The sequence below is a fragment of the Rutilus rutilus genome, assembly GCF_951802725.1.
Source record: "Rutilus rutilus genome assembly, chromosome: 14".
Lineage (NCBI taxonomy): Eukaryota > Metazoa > Chordata > Actinopteri > Cypriniformes > Leuciscidae > Rutilus > Rutilus rutilus.
In genome coordinates this window covers 29978725-29998542 of record NC_140219.1, presented here as the reverse complement: position 1 = coordinate 29998542, position 19818 = coordinate 29978725, and the positions used below count along the sequence as shown (strand labels likewise).

Sequence of the window (19818 nt, the reverse complement as noted above, 5' to 3'; positions counted from 1 at the left end):
TAGGCGATACCGCCCAAAATTGCATACTTTTACATATGTGTAATTATCTTAAAAACTGTTAATGATAGAGAGGTGCGGTCTTGTTTGCCGCATTTCTCAGATTCCGCTGAAAACAGTGGTATCCAGTTTGTATACACTTCCTTGTTGCGTAATACCACTGCATAAAAAGGCCAATGAAATCGATGTTTGTTAGGCAGATTCCACGCGCATCGTTTATTCTTCTTTCTTCTGACTTTATTGTACAAAACACATTTGAACTTGAAGTTGTAACTTTATTTTAATGATTTTTTTAAATTATTTGAACAAGAAATAATAAATGTGACTTTGTACAAAACAGGGGCATACCGGTACTTTTTGTTGTCCAATGGTGTGACGAAATGTCCTGTGGTGTGACAAACTGAATTATAAGTGGAAAAGGCCTTTAAATGCACAAATTTATGTAAAAGGTGTTGAATAGTATAATAATGATATCATCACTATGCACATATAAGGATGGATTGAAGCTTCATTAGGTTTTATACTAATTATATTGAATATAATCCAGGCGTTTGGGTAAAGTCCCTATGTATACATCTTATAGTGGGATAATAACATGATTGTGAATTTTTATTGGTTACTTTTGATGTGGGAATGTAATAAGGACAAATTGATAAGGATTGTGCATATTTGTCTTATCTGTCACACAATCTCTGAATTAAATATTAACATAAAAAATGTTGTCACACCGGTGGACAATATTTGGGACTACCACACAAAAAAGTTAATAAAATGCTAAATAAATAAGGAATTAGAAAGGGACACATTTAGTTTTGAGTTATTCACATATTAAGCAATATAATTATAAGACATTTGACATACATTTTAGAAATATTTTTTTTTTCCACTTTGGATTTGAGTTCACGTCAACCACCCATTTGTCGATGGTTGTCTCTGATCTCCCTTGCTGCGTACAGCAGCCACAGGTACAGCACATTTAGACTCCAGCCACAAATGCCCGAAGCCTTCTCTGGGCCAAGACTGCAAACATCGTATGCCAAAGACCCGATGTACATAACCACAAGTACATAACTACAAGAAGATCAAACACATACTCTGCAATTATCCGGATGATTAATGCCAATAAATATCCTCTCAGGCATTTAGCAAGTGATTTTAGACTGTTCTGTGAATGTAGCCTAAATTATTAAAAATCCAGAAGAACTATGTCAACAGATCATAATATTAAGACAACTTCAAAGTCGCCTCTCATTATGGAGTCTCAGGATTCCAGTGAATGTAATGGAATTATTGTTACATAATCGGCCTCTGTTCCCTTCATGTTTCTGCATACGGTATGCGGTAATGAATGCTATCTGACGTAGCACCAAACGCATATGAACACACAAAGATGTCAAAACTCAAAACAAAGAATGAGGAAACATGTCCTCTAGGCCTATCTATCATTTCACATCAATGTGCTATTCTGTCAGATTCATGGAGACTTTCTTATCTTTTAGGAAGAAAAAAGCTGACTAAAGAGAACTTCTACAAAGGAAAGCATTTCATTAACATCAAATTAGAATGAAAATAAGGAACTTATCATGTCTTTAATGGGTAGAAATTTGCTTAGAATTTGCTTTGAAATTTAACGGAAAATTCCATTAGCCCAAATTCCAACATCCTCACTGAAGAGTCAGTTACTAAACGGTGAAAAATATTATGTAACAGACTTGCGTCCTGAGAGTCAGGGCCAATCAAAGATGCACAAAATTGCCAAAGACAGGTGTACGCATTCAAACACATACGCAACATTTTAAACATTTGATGTGCCTTTTGAACCATCTATCTAGACTAAGTAAACAAAACTAAAACAGTTTAGAAAACAGCACCTAGCCCCTGTCAAGCTTTTCACTGTAATGCTGTTGAAACTGACAATTCACAACTTGCCAAAATGTGGCACCACGTGTACTGGCATGTGATCACAGCTCTGATCAAACATGATAATAACAGATTCCCAGAATGTACATCTCTATGACATCTGGCCATAGCCTATCTATATAACCCTTTGACTGTAATTGTGCCTTATTATATTTTGGAAGGACTCTGGCTTAAATAGGCTAAATGCATATTATCTGACCTCCTCTCAAGCAAGACTGCACAGTATTTTATCTCAAATTCATGGTTCATAGTTCATAGTCATGGTTCATGGAAATGGTTCATAAAATCTTCAGAAATAACTGATAGCAATTATTCTAGCACAAATATAATGTGTCTTGGCGTGGTTTTAGAGCATTGCCCATGAATATTAATAACCCTTATGTTCAAAATCATTCACACATTACACACACGTAGTTACGCGAAGAACACACACGCACACACTTCAAATTGTAACTGTAAAATATATTTTACCATATCCACCGCTGTATAGAGTAGAATCGCAGATACGAGGACTCGTGAAGCAGCCTCAGATGTTTCCAGGACAAGAAACAATCACAGATCTTTGTGTCTCTTTACGACTGTGTGTCAGTCATGCTGAAGATCCTTCAGTTGGAGCCCATGAAGATTAAAAGAATCACGTTGACCAGCAGTAGAAAGGCGATAACAGCGAACACCGCCACCGTTTGCACGTCCAAGGTCATGCTGCAGTGCTGCGAGATTCGCGAAGCTGATGTCAAACCTGCGATCAGTAGCCTACAATTATAAATGCATCCAGCCTCATAGATATGCATGCAAGAGGTAAAAAACACGACACTCCGGCTATGTCTCAAACCCTAGTGAGCTGCCTACCTAGACAGCATATTTGGGCTGAGCATCTGCGCGCACCTGTAATGTCCGGCAATGCTGTGTTGCTAGGCAAGTACGCAGCTCGCCAGGTTTTGAGATACAGATCTGTTTCTCTCTGTGCCTTACACGCCAAGACACGCACATATATGCCTCATCCTCACCATCATCTTTATCGGCATCTTTAGTCGTCAAAACAGCAGCGGAAATCAGCGCGAGGAGTCACTATTCACAGTGCTTATTCTATAGCACAGATGACGCGCATCTGCGTTCAACCAACCAGATCCCGCGTGCGTGATGATACACCCTCACCATGGAAACACTGTCATTAACATTAACAAACATTCAGACTCTATTATATAAGGCCTAACACACCGTTAGTCAATGTGCATGCAGTTAATAAAATTACTGCCTTATTAATGAAGTATGAACAGGTTCAAACTAAGAAGTTCAAATGTGCAAGACACAGATCTAAGATCCCTCAAATGATTTCCAGAGTGTGGATACCGAATATCAAAAGTGAAACAAATGAACTCACCAACAACCATCCTAAGCCTTTTCTTTTCACTAGCCTATTAAAAAGAGAATCGTCTGACAATTTAATAACTTAAAGGTGCTGTATGTAACTTTTTCACTCTACTAAAGCATAAAAATACCATAATATGTTTGCAGATATTTAGGAAACATGCTGAGTTCACATGCAGTTTAAAGGAGAACTCCGGTCAATTTTAACATTGAGCTCATTTTTTTGTACATTTGGAGTGCTGTCAGTACAGAGAACAACGACAAAAATCGGTGTTGCCTACACCGTGTTATCCTCGTTTTAAAATTTGCACCCTGTTGACTTCAATGGGGCAAGTTTTAAACCTGCTTTTAGCCTCTTAACATCCTTGATGTGTCATTACAAGTGCACAGCTAATGTGAGTGATTCCTTCAGAGTGAACACAGGTGAATCTGACTGGAGTAGATGTGAAAGAAATATATAAAAAATGATGTTTATTCAGCCAGCGCACATACCTGTATTTACATCCTGTTTTTGGTCGAAGTCCACAGTAATCGATTGTCGAGTTCACGCGCATAGGTTTAGTACCTATGATCACGCGCGTGAACTCGACAATCGATTACTGTTGACCGGAGTTCTCCTTTAAAGGCGCTTTCACACTAGCACTTTTGGTGCGCACCCGTGTTCGAATGACGTCAGAGTTCGGTTCGTTTGGATGATGTGAACGCTGCCTTCCGAACTCGGGTGCGCACCCGCGAACCGTACTCGAGTCCGCTTAAAAAGGTGGTCTGGGGTACGGTTCATGTGAACTCGGGTACGGTTCGCTGCTGATATGAACGCAATCGAACCAAACCGCGGAAGTGAACCGCTATTGTTGACGTATAATGTGTCTTCAGCGGACAGCCCGCTGTCTTTGAAACGTTTTCAGAATTTTTGCGGCAGACAGAGGCAAGTGTGTTTCTGTATGTCTATGTTGAAAACAAAACCAAAGGTTAAAAAAAAGAAGAAAAAATGTCAACCGAGCAAGTCTATCCATTTGGGCGCCTTTTCATTCGCGGTTACCAAGCAACACCATTACGCCAGCTGCAGCCTGATGATGCAAGTGTACCGCGGTTCGGATAGAAATAATATAATGTGAACACAGTCCATCGGGGGCAGGGGGAGGGGGGAGCAATCGAACTCGGGTTCGGAGCAGGCAATCGAACCAAGTGTGAAAGCGCCCTAAGTTATCTGAAAAACAGTTCTACAGCCAGTTATTTTACTTTGAAATTTGAAGTGTACTTTGAAACTCAGTGTATTGCAGCCACCAAACAAACTGGGTCACAGATTCGAGAACGAGAGCATATTAAAATGTGGATAAATCAACTCATCAACTTACAGTGTGTGTAAGTCTCCTTTGGCTTTCATTGTCAATTGCGCTCGTTCCTGTTGCGTGTCCTCAAACTGGCAACCCGCTTGAGCATCGAGGAGGGGGGGGGGGCGGGGGAAACAATGTTCTCCGTATTTTGAATTTGGACTGCAGTACCTATTTCGACCACTAGCTGTCATTCTTACAGACTGCACCTTTAACATAATATCTCGTAACATTGAGAAACTTTCTAGTAATTATTTATTACCGGTAAATCTACAGTCAATTCCACTCGATTTCCATGTGCAGACATGGCAAGTTTTTGTCATCTGTACGTTGAAAAATCCATGTGACAATTACAAGTGACTTTTGTGTGAGCAGTGCTTCATAAATCGCTACACTAATGACAATAGAAAATCGACCTTTTTGTAAGTGAAATTTTGCGAATGTAACCCCACCTTAAGACCGTCTTACTGATTTTGTGGTGAATTTTGTCTTCCCTCTTTGGCTCTGTCCCAAACCGGTCTTCCTACGAGTCTGCACTTTCGCAACGTAATGCTGCTTTGACTGTCGGAAGTCTGTTGCTGAACTCGCTTCAGGGCCTTTAAGGCTGCTACCTGACTGCCTAATCCTAAAGGCCGTGACACACCGAGCCAACGTAAAAGAATTAGTGGTGACGAAGCTGACTGCATGCATACTGCGGCTGCGTCTCAACCTGACAACCAACCCGACGCTGACGGATGCCGATTCAACCTGCTCACCAACAACAGGCTTGGTATGTCTGAGCCTTAACCTCACAACTAGTCCTAAACCTAACCATACTCGTGAATGAGGGGAGTATAAATCTGGAAGTCAGTCTTTTTTTTTTTTCACCACACCAGCCTGTCTAACAGTCACACTTTTGTTCATCATGAATAGCCAGAAGTAAAAAGCTAAACAAACACCATGGTCACATGACCTCAACATCACCATCATTAAGCTTCTGACAAAGCTGAAAGTTTGAGGTACAATAGCATACAACAGTGTCGTTTTAAACACAACAAGGCTGTGATCTTAGTGAGTAGAAAAGCTCTTGGGACAGATCCTCACCGATGACCTTGGATCCAATCCCTATGGCCAACTATGAATGCGTCATGCCAGGACCAGCAGGGACTTAAATGCAGTTTTAACAAGAAGGACGGTCGTGCTTAAGGCCACTTAAAAGCTAGTCGCGTACTATTGGCTCAATGGCAGCTCTACCTTCATGTTTTGCTGGACAGAGCACAACCCTTCTCTTGCCACCTAATGCCTGTGTGATGTATCCCAATCAGTTTCACACCATGTTCGTTCATATACTGTAGGCCAGAGGAGGACTGGCCCCCTGACTGAGCCTGGCTTCTCCCAAGGTTTTTTTTTGCCACCATTTCTGTTACCTGACGGAGTTTGGGTCACTGTCACCTTTGGCTTGCTAAGTTGGGGACTCTCAATATCCAGCAATATTAGGGTACTGATTTAAGTGCACTGACACTATCGGATGAGAAAACTTCTGAATAATGACATTATTACCTTGCTACAATGGCTTTACAGTAGAATTTGAATATCTTATTTGATCAACTTTGAATCAGAATTCTGTATTGTGAAGCTGATTTTAAACAATTTCTATTGTATAAAGAGCTATGAAAATAAAGCTGATTCGACTTGACCCCAAAAATGGGATTTTTAACAGATAATTGATATTCATGGTCAAGGAATAATAGTCCACACACATACAAAAAAAAAAAAAAAAAACCCTATCAGTTTCTGTTTATCATGAGTTAAAACCTGCTAATAGATGATCTTACTTCTTTACACAAACTGCACTGCAAAAAATGCTTTTCTTACTTAGTATTTTTGTCTGGTTTATCTAAAAATTCTTAAATCAAGATGCCTTTACTACATAAGTAAAATTAGACAAGATATTATGTCTTGTTTTCCGGAGGAATTAATAAAAAAAAATTTTTTGCTTAAAACAAGCAAAATTACCTGTCCATGGGGTAAGAATTTTTTTTTTTTTTTTCTGTTTGAATTAAGATTATTTTTCTTACCCCATGGACAGATCATTTTGCTTGTTTGCTTGTTTTAAGCAAAAACTTTGATTTATTTCCCCATAAAACAAGACATAATATCTTATGGCATCTTGATTTAAGTTTTTATATATATATATATATGTATATATATGTATATTTGGACTGGAAACAAGACAAAAATGCTAAGTAAGAAAAGCATTTTTTGCAGTGTATAAATGTCTCCCAACTGATTGTGTGTATTGTGTTGTTTCACACAGTACACTCAAAAAAAAAAAAAAAAAAACAAAAAAAAACACAGTACAAAAGCTGTCACTGGGCCTGTACACTCAGGTACACCATTGTACCTAAAGAATGCATATTAGTATCTTAAAGGTACATATTGCTACCAAAAATGTACATATTAGTACCTAAATGGTACATATTATAAAATGTTTAAAGGTTACTATCCCAGTGACAGCTTTTGTACCATTTTTCTAAGAGTATATAGCAGAAGACAAATAATTATTTGTGTCTTCAGATTATTCTTATGAAATATCTGAAGCATAATGTGTTTAAACAGATTTTCTCTTCTGATGCAGAACAGACAGTTACATAATGCTGACACAGAGATTCCCATATGGCTTGATTCCACCCATCCTGACATTTACACAACAAAGGTCACATCAGAAATTCAAACAGACACAAAGGATTTCGTGAATATACAGCCAAAGTTGGTAAGAATCATGTATGATTTCAGCAGTTAAACACATTATTCCACATACAAATATTAATGTCACATTATTCTGACATAAAATATCTTCTCAAAGAACTAGATTTAACTTCAAACCAATGTGAAGGTGAACTGTAAATCTTATCCTTAATTCTGTTATATTTTAGGGAAGGGGGATAATGTGTCTTGTACTTTATTTACATACGACTGTTTCGTACTGCAAGCTTGGGCAGCACGTGAGCAGAGTGTGAACTGGCTTTGATGGCACTGAATTGCTCAGAGTTTTACCACAATTAATCACTGTTTGTGTACACCTTTGAAATTAACGTGTAGTGCTGTACAATTAAACCAACCTGTCAAAAAAAAAATGTTATGTATGTACATAACAGTAAGAAAAGTACGCAAAAAATCTGTCCAGTTCAAATTGTCTGTTTTTTCCTCACATTTTTTAGTAGCATGGCTTCACAAAAAAACAGCAGAAAGATAAAGAGAGGCTGCTAAGGACGAACATTTCTTTACAAAGCAACAGCAAACATGTGAATGATGATGAAAATATATTCTTAATGAATTTCCTCCTCATTTTTGTTTTAACAAGATTTCACCATCATCTTTTAAAATTTCCTGTTACAAGCTATTGCCCACATAAGTAAATTTTGAATTTATTTTATTAATGTCCAGCCATGTGTATAGCAAGATTAGAAAACGTCTTGGTTACTGTTGGAGGGAACAGATACGTTATGTTGAAGACTGAGAAATTATACATTTTGTATAAAAAGGGCCAAAGGAATTGGCAAGTGAAATACATGCCAAGCCACTCCCCCATACATAAGGGTATATAAGATGGTGGCACGCATCCACTCAGGTTTATGCTGGGGAACCGAGAGAGGAATCCTGGCCATTCAGCGGGGTGGTTCAGGGTTGTGGCAGGAGGGGACATAATGTCTTTGTTCCCTCCATCAGGGAACATGGGTTACATCAGTAACCAAGACGTGCCCTATCTGTCAGTCACATTCAACATTGTCGAAGACTGACAAATGGGGTCCCAAAGGAAAGTGCCACATCTACTGAACTGTGTTTCGAGTGGTGGAGATGCAGATGCTGGCAAGCTCTATTGTGCCCTTTTGACAATTGCTCCCGTACAGTCGTAACCTACCCAGCTCCCCACGTAAGCCCTAAGAATAATAGTCCTCCATACCAATAGGATGTAAGGGACAAGGCTTTCCATGGAGACAGTTGTAGCTGCGGTTGCTTAGTATGTTTACTTCACAGGAAAAGTGCTTTGGTTCTCAATTCTTTTTTTTCCAGTCATGACCAGTGTTGTTAATGCGGGGGAAGTGTACCTAGTCCAATGGAGAGGGACGCTATGGAGGCCACATCCTACCCGTAGGGAGGAGCATGTGGAAATACACATATGGTCTGACCCTTGGGGCAGTGCTACATATGCAAAGATCTCTGCAGTAGGTCCTGCCTAGACAGGGATGGAACTACTACAGACGCAGAGACGGGGCAGAGAAGAATGTGGTGTGCTGAAGCGATCTCAAATGCATCAATCCAAGCAGCGTTGCCACGGCTGTGGATGCCATAAGCCCCAGGAGCCTCTCAAATTGTTTCATTGGAAGCGCCATCACATTGACTGAGTCCAACTCCATACCGAGAAAAAAGGGATGCTTTGCACAGGGGAGAGCTTGCTCTTCTCCCAGTTGACCCGAAGCCCCAGATCGCTGAGGTGCCTGAGCACTAGGTCCCTTTGCACCAGGTCCCTGTGTTCACCAGCAGCGGTACAGAAATAAACGAAACTGAAGATTCTCTCCCAGAAGGAGGGCCGGGCAAAGGAGTGATGCGGTTACCACCTCCTGGTTCTGAGCAGCTCCCTCCCTCCAGCAGGGCCACTTAGATGGATGCTTAGAGGGTTTAGCGGCAGCCTGAGGGATGGTCTGTTTTGCCTTCCGGTGGGGGGCTTGACGGGGCAGCCGGGTTTACATCTCCGATCATGCTGGAGCAGGTGTAGAAAATGCAGGGGGACTCCCTCAGCGATGAGCAGACTGGGGGCCAGCCTGCAGCGGCCTGGTGGCAGTGGTATCACGCTGGGGCAGGATGTGTTTGATGGCCTCAGAACTGCTGGGCAAAGTCCTCGCAAGCAATGCTGTCAACTCTGAATCCGATTGAGTGTGAGTGACCACCCTAGAGGGGGGAAACTCAGCTTCATCATCCTCTCCAGAGGACAATAGTTCACTCTCTGATGCAGCTATCGACATCTGATCCTCACCTGAAGCACCGAATGACATACAAGGTCTCCCACGAGAAGGACCTGTGCCATCATTCGGCAGCTCAATGGCACATGGCATGCTAGAGGAGTGGTCCGTAGGGACTTGCGTGGTGGAAGTGCTCCAACTATTAAGGACAAATATTTGTCACAGATGTTTTCAGGTGGGTTTGATTGATAGTTTAATGAACGTGTTAAAGTTGTTATGTAATGTTAACAAATAAACTGTCCAGCAATAAATCCAATAATTATTCTTTTAGTTAAATAATCTTAGTAAAGAGTCAACAAAAATAAACAATGGGTATGTGCCCGAGGCCAATACAAATCAATATTCGGAAAGGCATGGATAATGACTTCAAAACAAATTCCAACGAATGTAAAGTGAACTAGATAAAGTTGGTCAAGACAAACTTTAATGTTGCCATGAGAAAGTTTGAATTAGTTTGAAAAGCTTGAAGATTTTAATAATTGAAGTAGTTTTTGCATGGCTACTTTCGTACAGTCAGTCAGTAGCTGATCCACATTCAGGTGCCTGATTTGTTTATTTGAATTATGAAGGAAATAAACACTAGGTGTAATATAAATGAACAGACTCACAAGGCGGTGTTGATGAATCCATTTGCGGGGTTTATTACATTAGACACAGCAGAACAAAGCCAAAAAGTAAGGCAGGTAACGTGGTCAAAATCAAGGCACAAGGTCAAACACAATGAAACACGGCAAAATAGTAATCCAATAAACGTGATCCAAAAACAGACAGAGAAGTCATACACAAGAGGCAATGGTCAGACAATGAAAATGCTCTGTAATGGCAGTAAACTGGCAATACTTTGCAATGAACAATGCAAACAACCTGGCTTATATTAAGGACAGACAAGAAGCATGAAGAAGAGTATGAGCTAGAATTCTGAAGAAGACTCCCTCCGGTAGCTGGATGAATGAGAGGCCTTAACAGTTGTTACAGAATCCCTCTTCCTAGGAACACCTCTTGGTGTTCTACGTAACCGTCCCCTTGGTCTGGGTGCTGGGCTGTTTGGGTGTACTTAGTGGAATCCCTGGATTAATAAAGGGTTTAAAATGTCCTGTGTGGCCAACCATGACAGGCCATATCCTTCCCAGTCCACCAGGTGTTGCATCTGGCCCCCTAGTCTCTCTCACCAAATAGGCTGCTGCTCCATTGATCTCCAATGGTGGTGGAGGTTCAGTTTCCGTGGTTGCGGGACCAGGCACAGAGTGGACCAGTTTTAACATAGATACATGAAAGGAAGGGGAAATGCGATAGTTAGCAGGAAGCTCTAACCTGTAGGTCACTGGATTAATTTGTCGGATAATATGGAATAGACCTACATACCTTGGCCTGAGCTTCCTGCTGAGTAGCCGGGTTGGTAGTTGGGGTGGGGATGTGTCCTGGGGTTGGCTTGAATCCTCTGGGTCCTGATAGCCCATTGAAGCTTGACATGAGCACTGTCCCACCCCCAGTCGCTCCTTATGATCCAGTCATCCACCACTAGCACTTATGATGGTTAACCAGACGAAGGGGGTTATGCCTGTGGAGGATTGGGTGAATAATCTTGTGCATACTCAGCCCATGGGAGGAAGTCACTCCATCTCTGTTGTTCAGTGCTACAATATGACCTCAGGTATCATCCCAGTTCTTGGTTCAACATTTCGACCTGTCCGTTTGCTTAGACTGACATTGATATCAAGTTGTTTGTAGAAAGCTCACCAAACCCAATAGGTAAACTGTGATCCCGATCTGAGACAATACCTTCTGGAATACCATGAACTCTGAAGACGTGATTAAATAGGGCATGATCGGTTTCCATAGCTGTGGGTAGACCTTTGAAAGGGATTAGATGACATGATTTTTGAGAATCTGTCAATGATTACCAGAATTGTAGTGTAGCAGTTGGGAAGATCTGTAACAATGTCCACTGCCAGGTGAGACCAAGGCCACTGAGGAATGGGTAATGGCTCTAGAAGGCCAGCTGGAAGTTCTCAGGGGGTCTTGGACGGTGCACACAGAAGCCACCAGAAGGAGTTACGTACCAGACTGACAGTTCATTGAATACCAGGGTCCACTGCTAAGAGAAGAGTGGACCCATTTAATGATTCGTTGCCTGAGAGATCTAAGAACATTCAGGGAAGGTGGTTCAGTTTGTTGTTCTCGTTGTACCTCCTCCATGATATCCCAACGTATAGGTGCTATAATAACTGAAGGGGGTAAGATGGGACCCTGATTAGTGGGGTTGTCCGCCTAGTCATTTTTGCTTCCTGGGTGGTCAGTAACTGTAAACCTTGGAATGGGTGAGTAGATCCCTCCAGCCAGTGCCTCCACTCCTGCAGGGCATGCTTGATGGAAAGCAGCTCCTTATTGCCTACGTCATAGTTTCTTCCTGCAGGGGATAGCTTCCTGGAGAAAAATGCACAGGGGTACATTTTACCTGGACTGCCATGTCATTGGGAGAGAACTGCTCCGATACCACAGTCTGAGGCGTCTACTTCTACAATGAAGGGGAGATTGGGATCAGGGTGTTTGACGATTGGGGCTTTGGTGAAACTCGTCTGTAAAGAGCTAAAGGCAGCTCGAGCAGATTCGGTCCATTGTAATCTTCTAGGTTTTCCTTTGAGGAGTGATGTGAGTGGAGTGGCGATGGTACTGTAGTTGTGGATAAATCTTCTGTAGAAGTTTGCAAATCCTAGAAATCTTTGTAACTCCTTCACTGTGGTAGGACTCTCAGTGACTGCTTGAACCTTAGTTGAATCTCCACCCCCTGATGGCTGATGTTGAACCGAGGAAGGTTGTGTTGAGAACATGAAATTCACACTTATCTGCCTTGAAGTACAGGTGATTTCCCAGTAACTGTCACAATACAGTGGTGAGGAAGGCAGTTTTCCTTTCGCCCCCCTCTCATATTCAAATGAGCTTATATGCACTACGCATGTCTAGTTTAGTGAAAATCTTAGCTTCTTGTAATTGCTCAAGAGCTGTGGGGACCAGGGGAAGATGGTACCTGTGACAGTATTAAGGCCTCGATAGTCGATATATGGGCGAAGGCCACCATCCTTTTTCCCTACAAAGAAAAAATCTGACACCGCTGGGGATGTAGATGGATGGATAAGTGCAGTACTGTCAGACAATGTACTGATGTTGCAGTATTGGGTTAAAGGTCAATGGCACAGTCCCAGGGACGTTGAGGTGGTAATTGTGTGGCCTTGGTTTTGCTGAATACTTCCATGAACTTCCCAAAAGGTATTTGGGTCTGCTCCTGGGTTATAGGGCTTTCTATACTGGTGGTTAAACAGGGAAGCTGGATGTTAGATGGGTTTGACAGTGGGTTTGACAGTAAGGTGACCATTGTGCAAGTTCTTTGTGATTCCAGGAAATCTGAGGGTCATGGGCTGCTAACCATGGATGTCCCAGAATGATGGGGTTTTTGGCTGAAGAGATGACATACAGAGAAACAACCTTAGTGTGGAATAAACCAGCTTGAACTTTGTTCTCTCCCACCAGACTTGTTTGTGTAGGTGAGGTAAAGGGGGAACGCAAGCAGTGGTTGGACCAAAGCACTATGAGGCAAGGCAGGGGGGTTCAAAATGTTTCTAAACTTAAAAGTTTTTTGTTTGTTTTTGCATTTGTCTTGTTTTACTACTTCCATAGTTCTTTTAAGTATATATCATTATATTATTTACAATACACAGCGTGGATTTTAAAGGTACAATATGTACGAATTTTGTAATCAAATATCCAAAAACCACTTGCACAGTGTGATATATTTCCTGCAGTTGTGTACTTACAATATCCCAAAAGTTCCCAAAGATTTTTAATCTCAGAGAAATTCCAATTTTAAATAATGGCTCGTCCCTGGTCATTGTCGCCTGAAAATGACGTAATATCCGCGTTATCCCTGGTTTCCGCTCGTTCTGCCATAGTAGTGATGGGAAGTCCTACACAGTCATACATTTTTTGTATTTGTATTTTTGCCCCTCATTTAAGTCCTCGGTTCACCTATGCTTATGTATCAGCACAGCATGCACTTACCCGAAAGAAAGTTCGGTTCAGAGACGGTGCTATCACGCATGCTCAGTATCTCCAGCTCATCGGTTCTCTGTATCGAACGTGTCCGAAAGAAACAGTTCTCGGTTCTGTACTGGTGATCAGAGAACTGCTGTAGCAGTACGTTCACTGAGCTGAGAACTGCTGAAACCTGAATATAGCCTATAGTTGACAAAACTAAAAAGTTGATGCATGTCTCCAGTATGTTTAATACGTTATGTTTTGATTAACACATTATAAACATTTACTTTGCACCCTTAAAACTTTGGAGTTTACGTCAAATAGCCTATCAACTTACTTAGAAATTAAATGAGCTATTCCTGAAAATAATGTTTTAGTATAATAATAATTGGCACAACAGCGCCCAAGACCCGCCCACAAAGTTACTTGCGTTTCGCGCTTGATACTTGCGTTTCAGATCGTTAAAATAGGGCCCATAGAGTAACATTATGGGCCCTATTTTAACAATCTGAAACGCAAGTGTCAGACGCGAAACGCAAGTAACTTTGTGGGCAGATCTCGAGCGCTGTTGCTATTATACCAGCGGAATAAATTACTTTTGCGCCAGACGCAAATCTAAAATGGGTTGGTTTGAAGTAGCTACATTACTCATAGGAGTGGTTTGGGCATAACGTGAAATAAACCAATCAGAACATCTCACATTCCCTTTAAAAGCAGGTGCGCCTGTTCCATGGCGGTTTGCTATTATAATGGCGGATTTGCCAGGCGCACGCCAGGAGTAGTTCACAGGCGAGGAGACCAACGTTCTCGTCAGGGCCGTAAAAGATAGAGAAGTGACATTGTATGGGGATGGGAGAAACCCACCCAAATTAGCTTCGGTTAAACAGGCGTATAATAATTTGGGTAAATGTGTAAGCTAGATGTATGCCTATTTTTTCACATCTTCATGGACACCACAATGATTTCCCTTGTGTGGTAATATTGTTCCTTGTAATTAGGCCTTTGTGTGGTTTTCAAAAATGGGAACTGCTGCCTGCAGAATTGTTTTCTGAAACTGCAAAATAGCACCAGGGGAACGTTTGCGCTGGAACACGCCTCCTCTTTTCGCTGAACTGCCCCCGGGAGCGCAAGTTCATTCCCTAATTTACCGACGTGCGTCTGTGGAGGGAAAAGTCCGCTGTGCGTCGGGTGCAAAATAGGAATGAAACATGTGTAGGTGTACAAAGTCAGTTGCGCTGGGTGCAAGATAGGGCCCTATAACTTTCAACACACTCAAGTGCAGTTTAGTGTAAACCAAGTGAAACAGCGCTGTGTTACCTCACTAGTTTCATTCATCTAATAAACTGACCTGTATGAGTAGTAATACAGCACTTGCATGTAGTTCGGTAGAATGAAATGTCCTTATTCCTTTATATCCGCGGGACTCGCGTGTGGCGCTGATATCTGTCTCTCATTAGCAATCGCGCTTGCTTCATACCACAGTCATGTTAAAAACATCAATGTATTCACTCATCCATAAACATCATTAGATCAATCGGCATGACGATGGATAAGTTCCATAATTCTGCTTATACGTCATCAACCTACGCCTTTCTTATCGAAAGAGGTTAGCGAACCCTAGCGGCGAAAAAAATTACATATTGTAGCTTTAATCTTTTTTTGGGGGGGGGGGGGGGGGGGGGGCAACTCTCAGGTGGGGGAGTATCTGACCCCACCGACCCCGCGATTTATGCCTATGATTTATGCGTTTATGCCTACGCTCATGTGACATTGCATTTCTTCATCATCATTAAAGTTTATTTGCATGAATTTTAAAGCCGTATTAGTCCAAACTTCTGATATATGGTTTTCTGAATGCACACAATGCTCTGGCGAGGAGATAAACGTCGTGGCCTGTGTACAGCTCACTGGAGGAAGGAGCTAAGCTAATAGGGTAGATTCCATTGCCAGTCATGGGCGGGGCCTGTTCCAATGTGACGTGACATTGGAGCACATTCCTGATTGGCTCATATTGAGACACTGTTTCAGATTTATCGGGGAAATAAGAGTTGATGGATTTTTACCACTATAGGGTGGTTGTGTACATGCACTGTGGACACATAAATATGTTCAAAAACAACATAAAAGTGAAAAAATGAACTGTGGAATGTTGGACACTTCATGCACCCAACTGTTACAGCTTTGTACATAGTGCGTAAGTACATAGTTTATAAGTGCATAGTGTCTCATTTGGGACACAACTATCGACTAGTTTAGTGAATTGGCGTAGGCCTACTTGCTTAGTGAATCAAACTATTGATGCAGTGTTTAAAGGGCACCTATTATGCCCCTTTTCACAAGATGTAAAATAAGTCTCTGATGTCCCCAGTGAGTATGTGAAGTTTTAGCTCAAAATACCCAACAGATAATTTTGTATTCAAAAACAACGGGGGCTATACAAAAGCATCTTTGATTGTGTAAGCGTGAATGCGACCATCTCAGGTATATAGCCAATTACCTCTGTTTAGTGACCGAAGCTGGCGAGTTTGTGATCGTGAGAACCGCATTAAACAGAAGGCGTGAGGACCTCAAAGCGACATAGATTCCCAATATGAACGGGTAAAATATAAGTAAAGAGTTGAAAAGAATAAATCAAATGTGCTGCTAAAATAATATATAAATGACCATTAACCAATTGGCATTCTAACCTAAATTCGAGGTCGCAATAAAATGGAGTCAGATAAGTTTAATTGGAACTAAATTACTTTGCCACGCGGAAAAGACAGTAACGTGCAGAGACCTTCACCCGTTCTATCGGATACCGCCATTGGACCGATTTAGACGGGCTTACAAAACAAAAGAACTAAATACAAAATTAGAAAGTAAACAAAAGGTCAATGAAACAGTGTGGTAACCACAAACCACCACATGACCATGAACAGAGTGAACTGAAGGGCTTAAATGCACAAGATAATGAACTCAATGAAATCAATCAAACAATGAATTACTACAACAACCAAATGAAAACAGAAGGAAAACACATGAAATACTTGTGTTACAAATACACATTTTTCACTCAAGCTCAGGGACCAACTGAATTGATTGATGCTGATGTGACGGAGTCTAAAAAAAAACACAGCCAAAGAATGTGAATTTGCACAGCTGACTGAATCACTGATCCGAGACCGCATAGTGTGTGGCGTAAACAATTACCAAATTAGAGCTCAACTTTTAAGAGAACCAGATCTTGCTCTGAACAAAGTTGTGGATATCTGCAGAGCACGTAAAGTCACAAAAAGCCAAATTAAAGCACTCCAAGAGGAAACTGAAGTGACAAAATTATTAAGATAAAGCTAACTAATGCCGAGTTCACACTGCACAATTTTCAAATTAGTCGGGTCACTGCTCTTTTCACACCGCATGACTATCTATGGTAAAATTCAGATGCTGGTGTGTGCACACTGCACAATGGATGAGCGACAGGAGGTTTCACACTGCATGACTTTACAAAAGAAAGAATCGCCAACAACTTCTGTCTGGTCCGCAAACTACGTTTCACAACCAAACACACGCGTGATAAGGAAATAACGCAAGATCGCGTGTGCGTGAGACCGGAGCTCTCGCACGAGACTGAAATTGTTATTAAAAATGATAGCCTGCAAGAAGATTGCGATCCAAATTGTCTGTGCGCTGATTTGCAGTGAAAAGGAGAGAGAGAAAAAAAAAAAAGATTATGAAGGAGGAAATGGTTGGGGAGACGAGGGGAGCAAGGATTGTGTGTTCTGCAAAAAGAGTTGGGGGTAAATAAATAATTTTGCAATGTGCTGCTGTTGCTGCTGGTCAAGCAAATGTTTGTGCTTTTTTTCTGTTTGATATAATTGTAAATATATCTATTAAAATACTGATACTGATATTCTGGTCTATAACTCCTCCCCGAACATCCTGCTGCCCTGTATCTTGCTCTGTCATTGGCTGTCGGTCAAGCAAATGTTTGTGCTTTTTTTCTGTTTGATATAATTGTAAATCGAGCAAAGTTTCATGTTGTGTCGAACCTTCTTGGTGTTTTAAAAATAGCGATTTTTGATGCTATCATAGTAGTGCCCCAAGCACTCCCATTCAAAAGGCAATTTAACCGAAAACGAAAATACGGTCAAACTTAAAAGTAGCGTTTCCATTCTAATTATGCTTTTAAACGAAAGTTTGCCTACAGTAAGAGACAATGGTAACTTTAGCCACATTAGCACATTCAGAAAGGCAATTTGCAAACACACACATTATAAAGTGCAGTACTTATGTGTTCTGGATATGAAGTTGAATCACGAAGAGTTGCTATTGATCCATCTGGGAGAAGCAACTTTTGTGCAAATCCTGCGCTTTACTGACCCTCATTTGCAAAGCAGTTCAGTGTACAATGATTCACATAAACTTAAGAATATAGCTAATTTCTTCGCCATTGTTCCCTAAGTCCAGCGTCCCTAGGAAGGCCGATCAAAGAGGACCTGAAAGTAACAGCGTTTCAACGGCATGGCAACAACACTCTACTACTGTACAACAACTCTTCCTCTTCTCTAAAGCAGCCCAACATGGCCTCACCCTCTTTGTTGCGTGTTCCCGGGTGCAGGGTTTATGTAAATTTTAGGGTTTGTGATGTCACCAACCCGGGAAGCTCGTTGTAGTCCATATCAGCTGTTTGTTGTAGTTCTTAAAAAGTAATTTCTGTAAAAGAAAATATCACCCTTTGCATTGAACTTTGAGCGTCATTACTTTGCAGATGTTGTTTATGCTCAAACAGCAACATTACACATTAACTAAAGTTAAAAAGTTAAATCATAATCAAGGACCCTTTTTAGGGCTGGGCGATAAAACGATAACGATATGTATCGCGATAGACACGTAATCAATATCAATAAAAAATGCGTTCGATAAAACGTTCGATAATTTTTATTTTTTCTTCGTCGGAAGAAACCAGAGGTTGCGAAAGCAAATTTGGTTGCATGAACAAAGGCACTCAACTCTCTGGTAACCTTGCAACGTAGGGGGTGACACGCAACAGCCAGTCAGTATGGTTGCGCAATATTGTTGTCTCGTGTTGGATTCTTCAGTAACAGAACCGGCGTGTAGTGATACAGCGATTGTTGATAAAACAGGAAAAGTCAGCTCGCCTGACTTAAAGTCTGACCGTAGTCAGATCATGTCGTCTGCAAATTATGCAAGACCGTCGTCAGTTTCTGTTATTCGCGTGCTTATGAGCTGTTTTAACGTGTGCGTTTCTCAGCGCGTAACTTACATGTGAAGCTCACATGCACTCTGTCTACCAGCGCCTGGATACTGGACTGTATTTCGAGTCTTATTGTGCTAATACTGTTATATACACACAAGGTTTACATAAACTAGTTGGATATGTCTAAAGTGAAAGCAAACTTGAGAAAATTGAGAGAAAATCTGCTTGTCAAATGCGTGTATATTAGACGCGTCGCAGCTCTTAAAGAGACAGTATAGTAATAGTAAACACGCTGCCGCTTGTCCTTAAAGGGATAGTTCACCCAAAAATAAAAATTCTCTCATTATTTACGCACTCTAATGTTGTTCCAAACCTGTATTAATTTCCTTCTTATATTTTCAAATATTAATATTTTGAAGAATGTGGCTATCCAAACAGTAAACAGAGCTATCCCTTTAATGTTAATAAAACAACAAAATGCAAAGAGAAAATCATTCACTGCTCTTGACTGATAACTTTAATAGTAGCTTTAATAAGTATCAATGTATAATTTATACAGTGAAGTCTGTTTTGTTTTATTTTCATATTTGTTCATTTAATTACTTTCTTCAATGCTACTGTTAAATACACCTACTGTAGCTGAAAACATAAAGCACTGTTTATTAAATCTGTATATTAGGTTGTGTGTACGTGTAATGTGTATCTTTGATCTTAATATTTAATAACAAAGAACATAATGAGAACTTTTTTATCTTCGCCCCTGTCTGCCATTCTTTTTTATTTTACATTTTGTTACCTAAGGCTTTGAGCATTACAGCCAAACTAATGTCCATATTTTAAAAACAGCCACAAAATAGTAAAACCAACATAAAAAAGAATCGTGATAAAATCATTAATCGTGATTTTCCTGAAAAAAATATAAAAATATAAACATATTATATTATATGTTTGCCATATCGCCCACCCCTTTATA

The 19818-nt window shown here is 40.8% G+C and overlaps 1 protein-coding gene across 5 annotated transcripts in view; it reads right to left on the bottom strand.

Annotated features, from left to right (window-relative positions):
* The window catches only part of arhgef9b (Cdc42 guanine nucleotide exchange factor (GEF) 9b), a 73937-nt gene that overhangs the window by 40002 nt on the left and 14117 nt on the right, over nt 1-19818 (bottom strand). The window contains exons 1-2 of one of the 5 annotated variants that reach the window (XM_084429458.1): nt 2925-2986; nt 2389-2656 (exon numbers count right to left, since the gene is read on the bottom strand). The exons of 3 other annotated variants lie outside the window; for them this stretch is intronic. In XM_084429458.1, coding sequence (XP_084285584.1) covers nt 2389-2391 — 3 coding nt within the window. In that variant the 5' untranslated portion in view covers nt 2392-2656; nt 2925-2986. Of the gene's footprint in view, nt 1-2388; nt 2657-2766; nt 2902-2924; nt 2987-19818 lie in introns of those variants that run through there. One more of the 5 variants, XM_084429459.1, reaches the window with a different exon arrangement.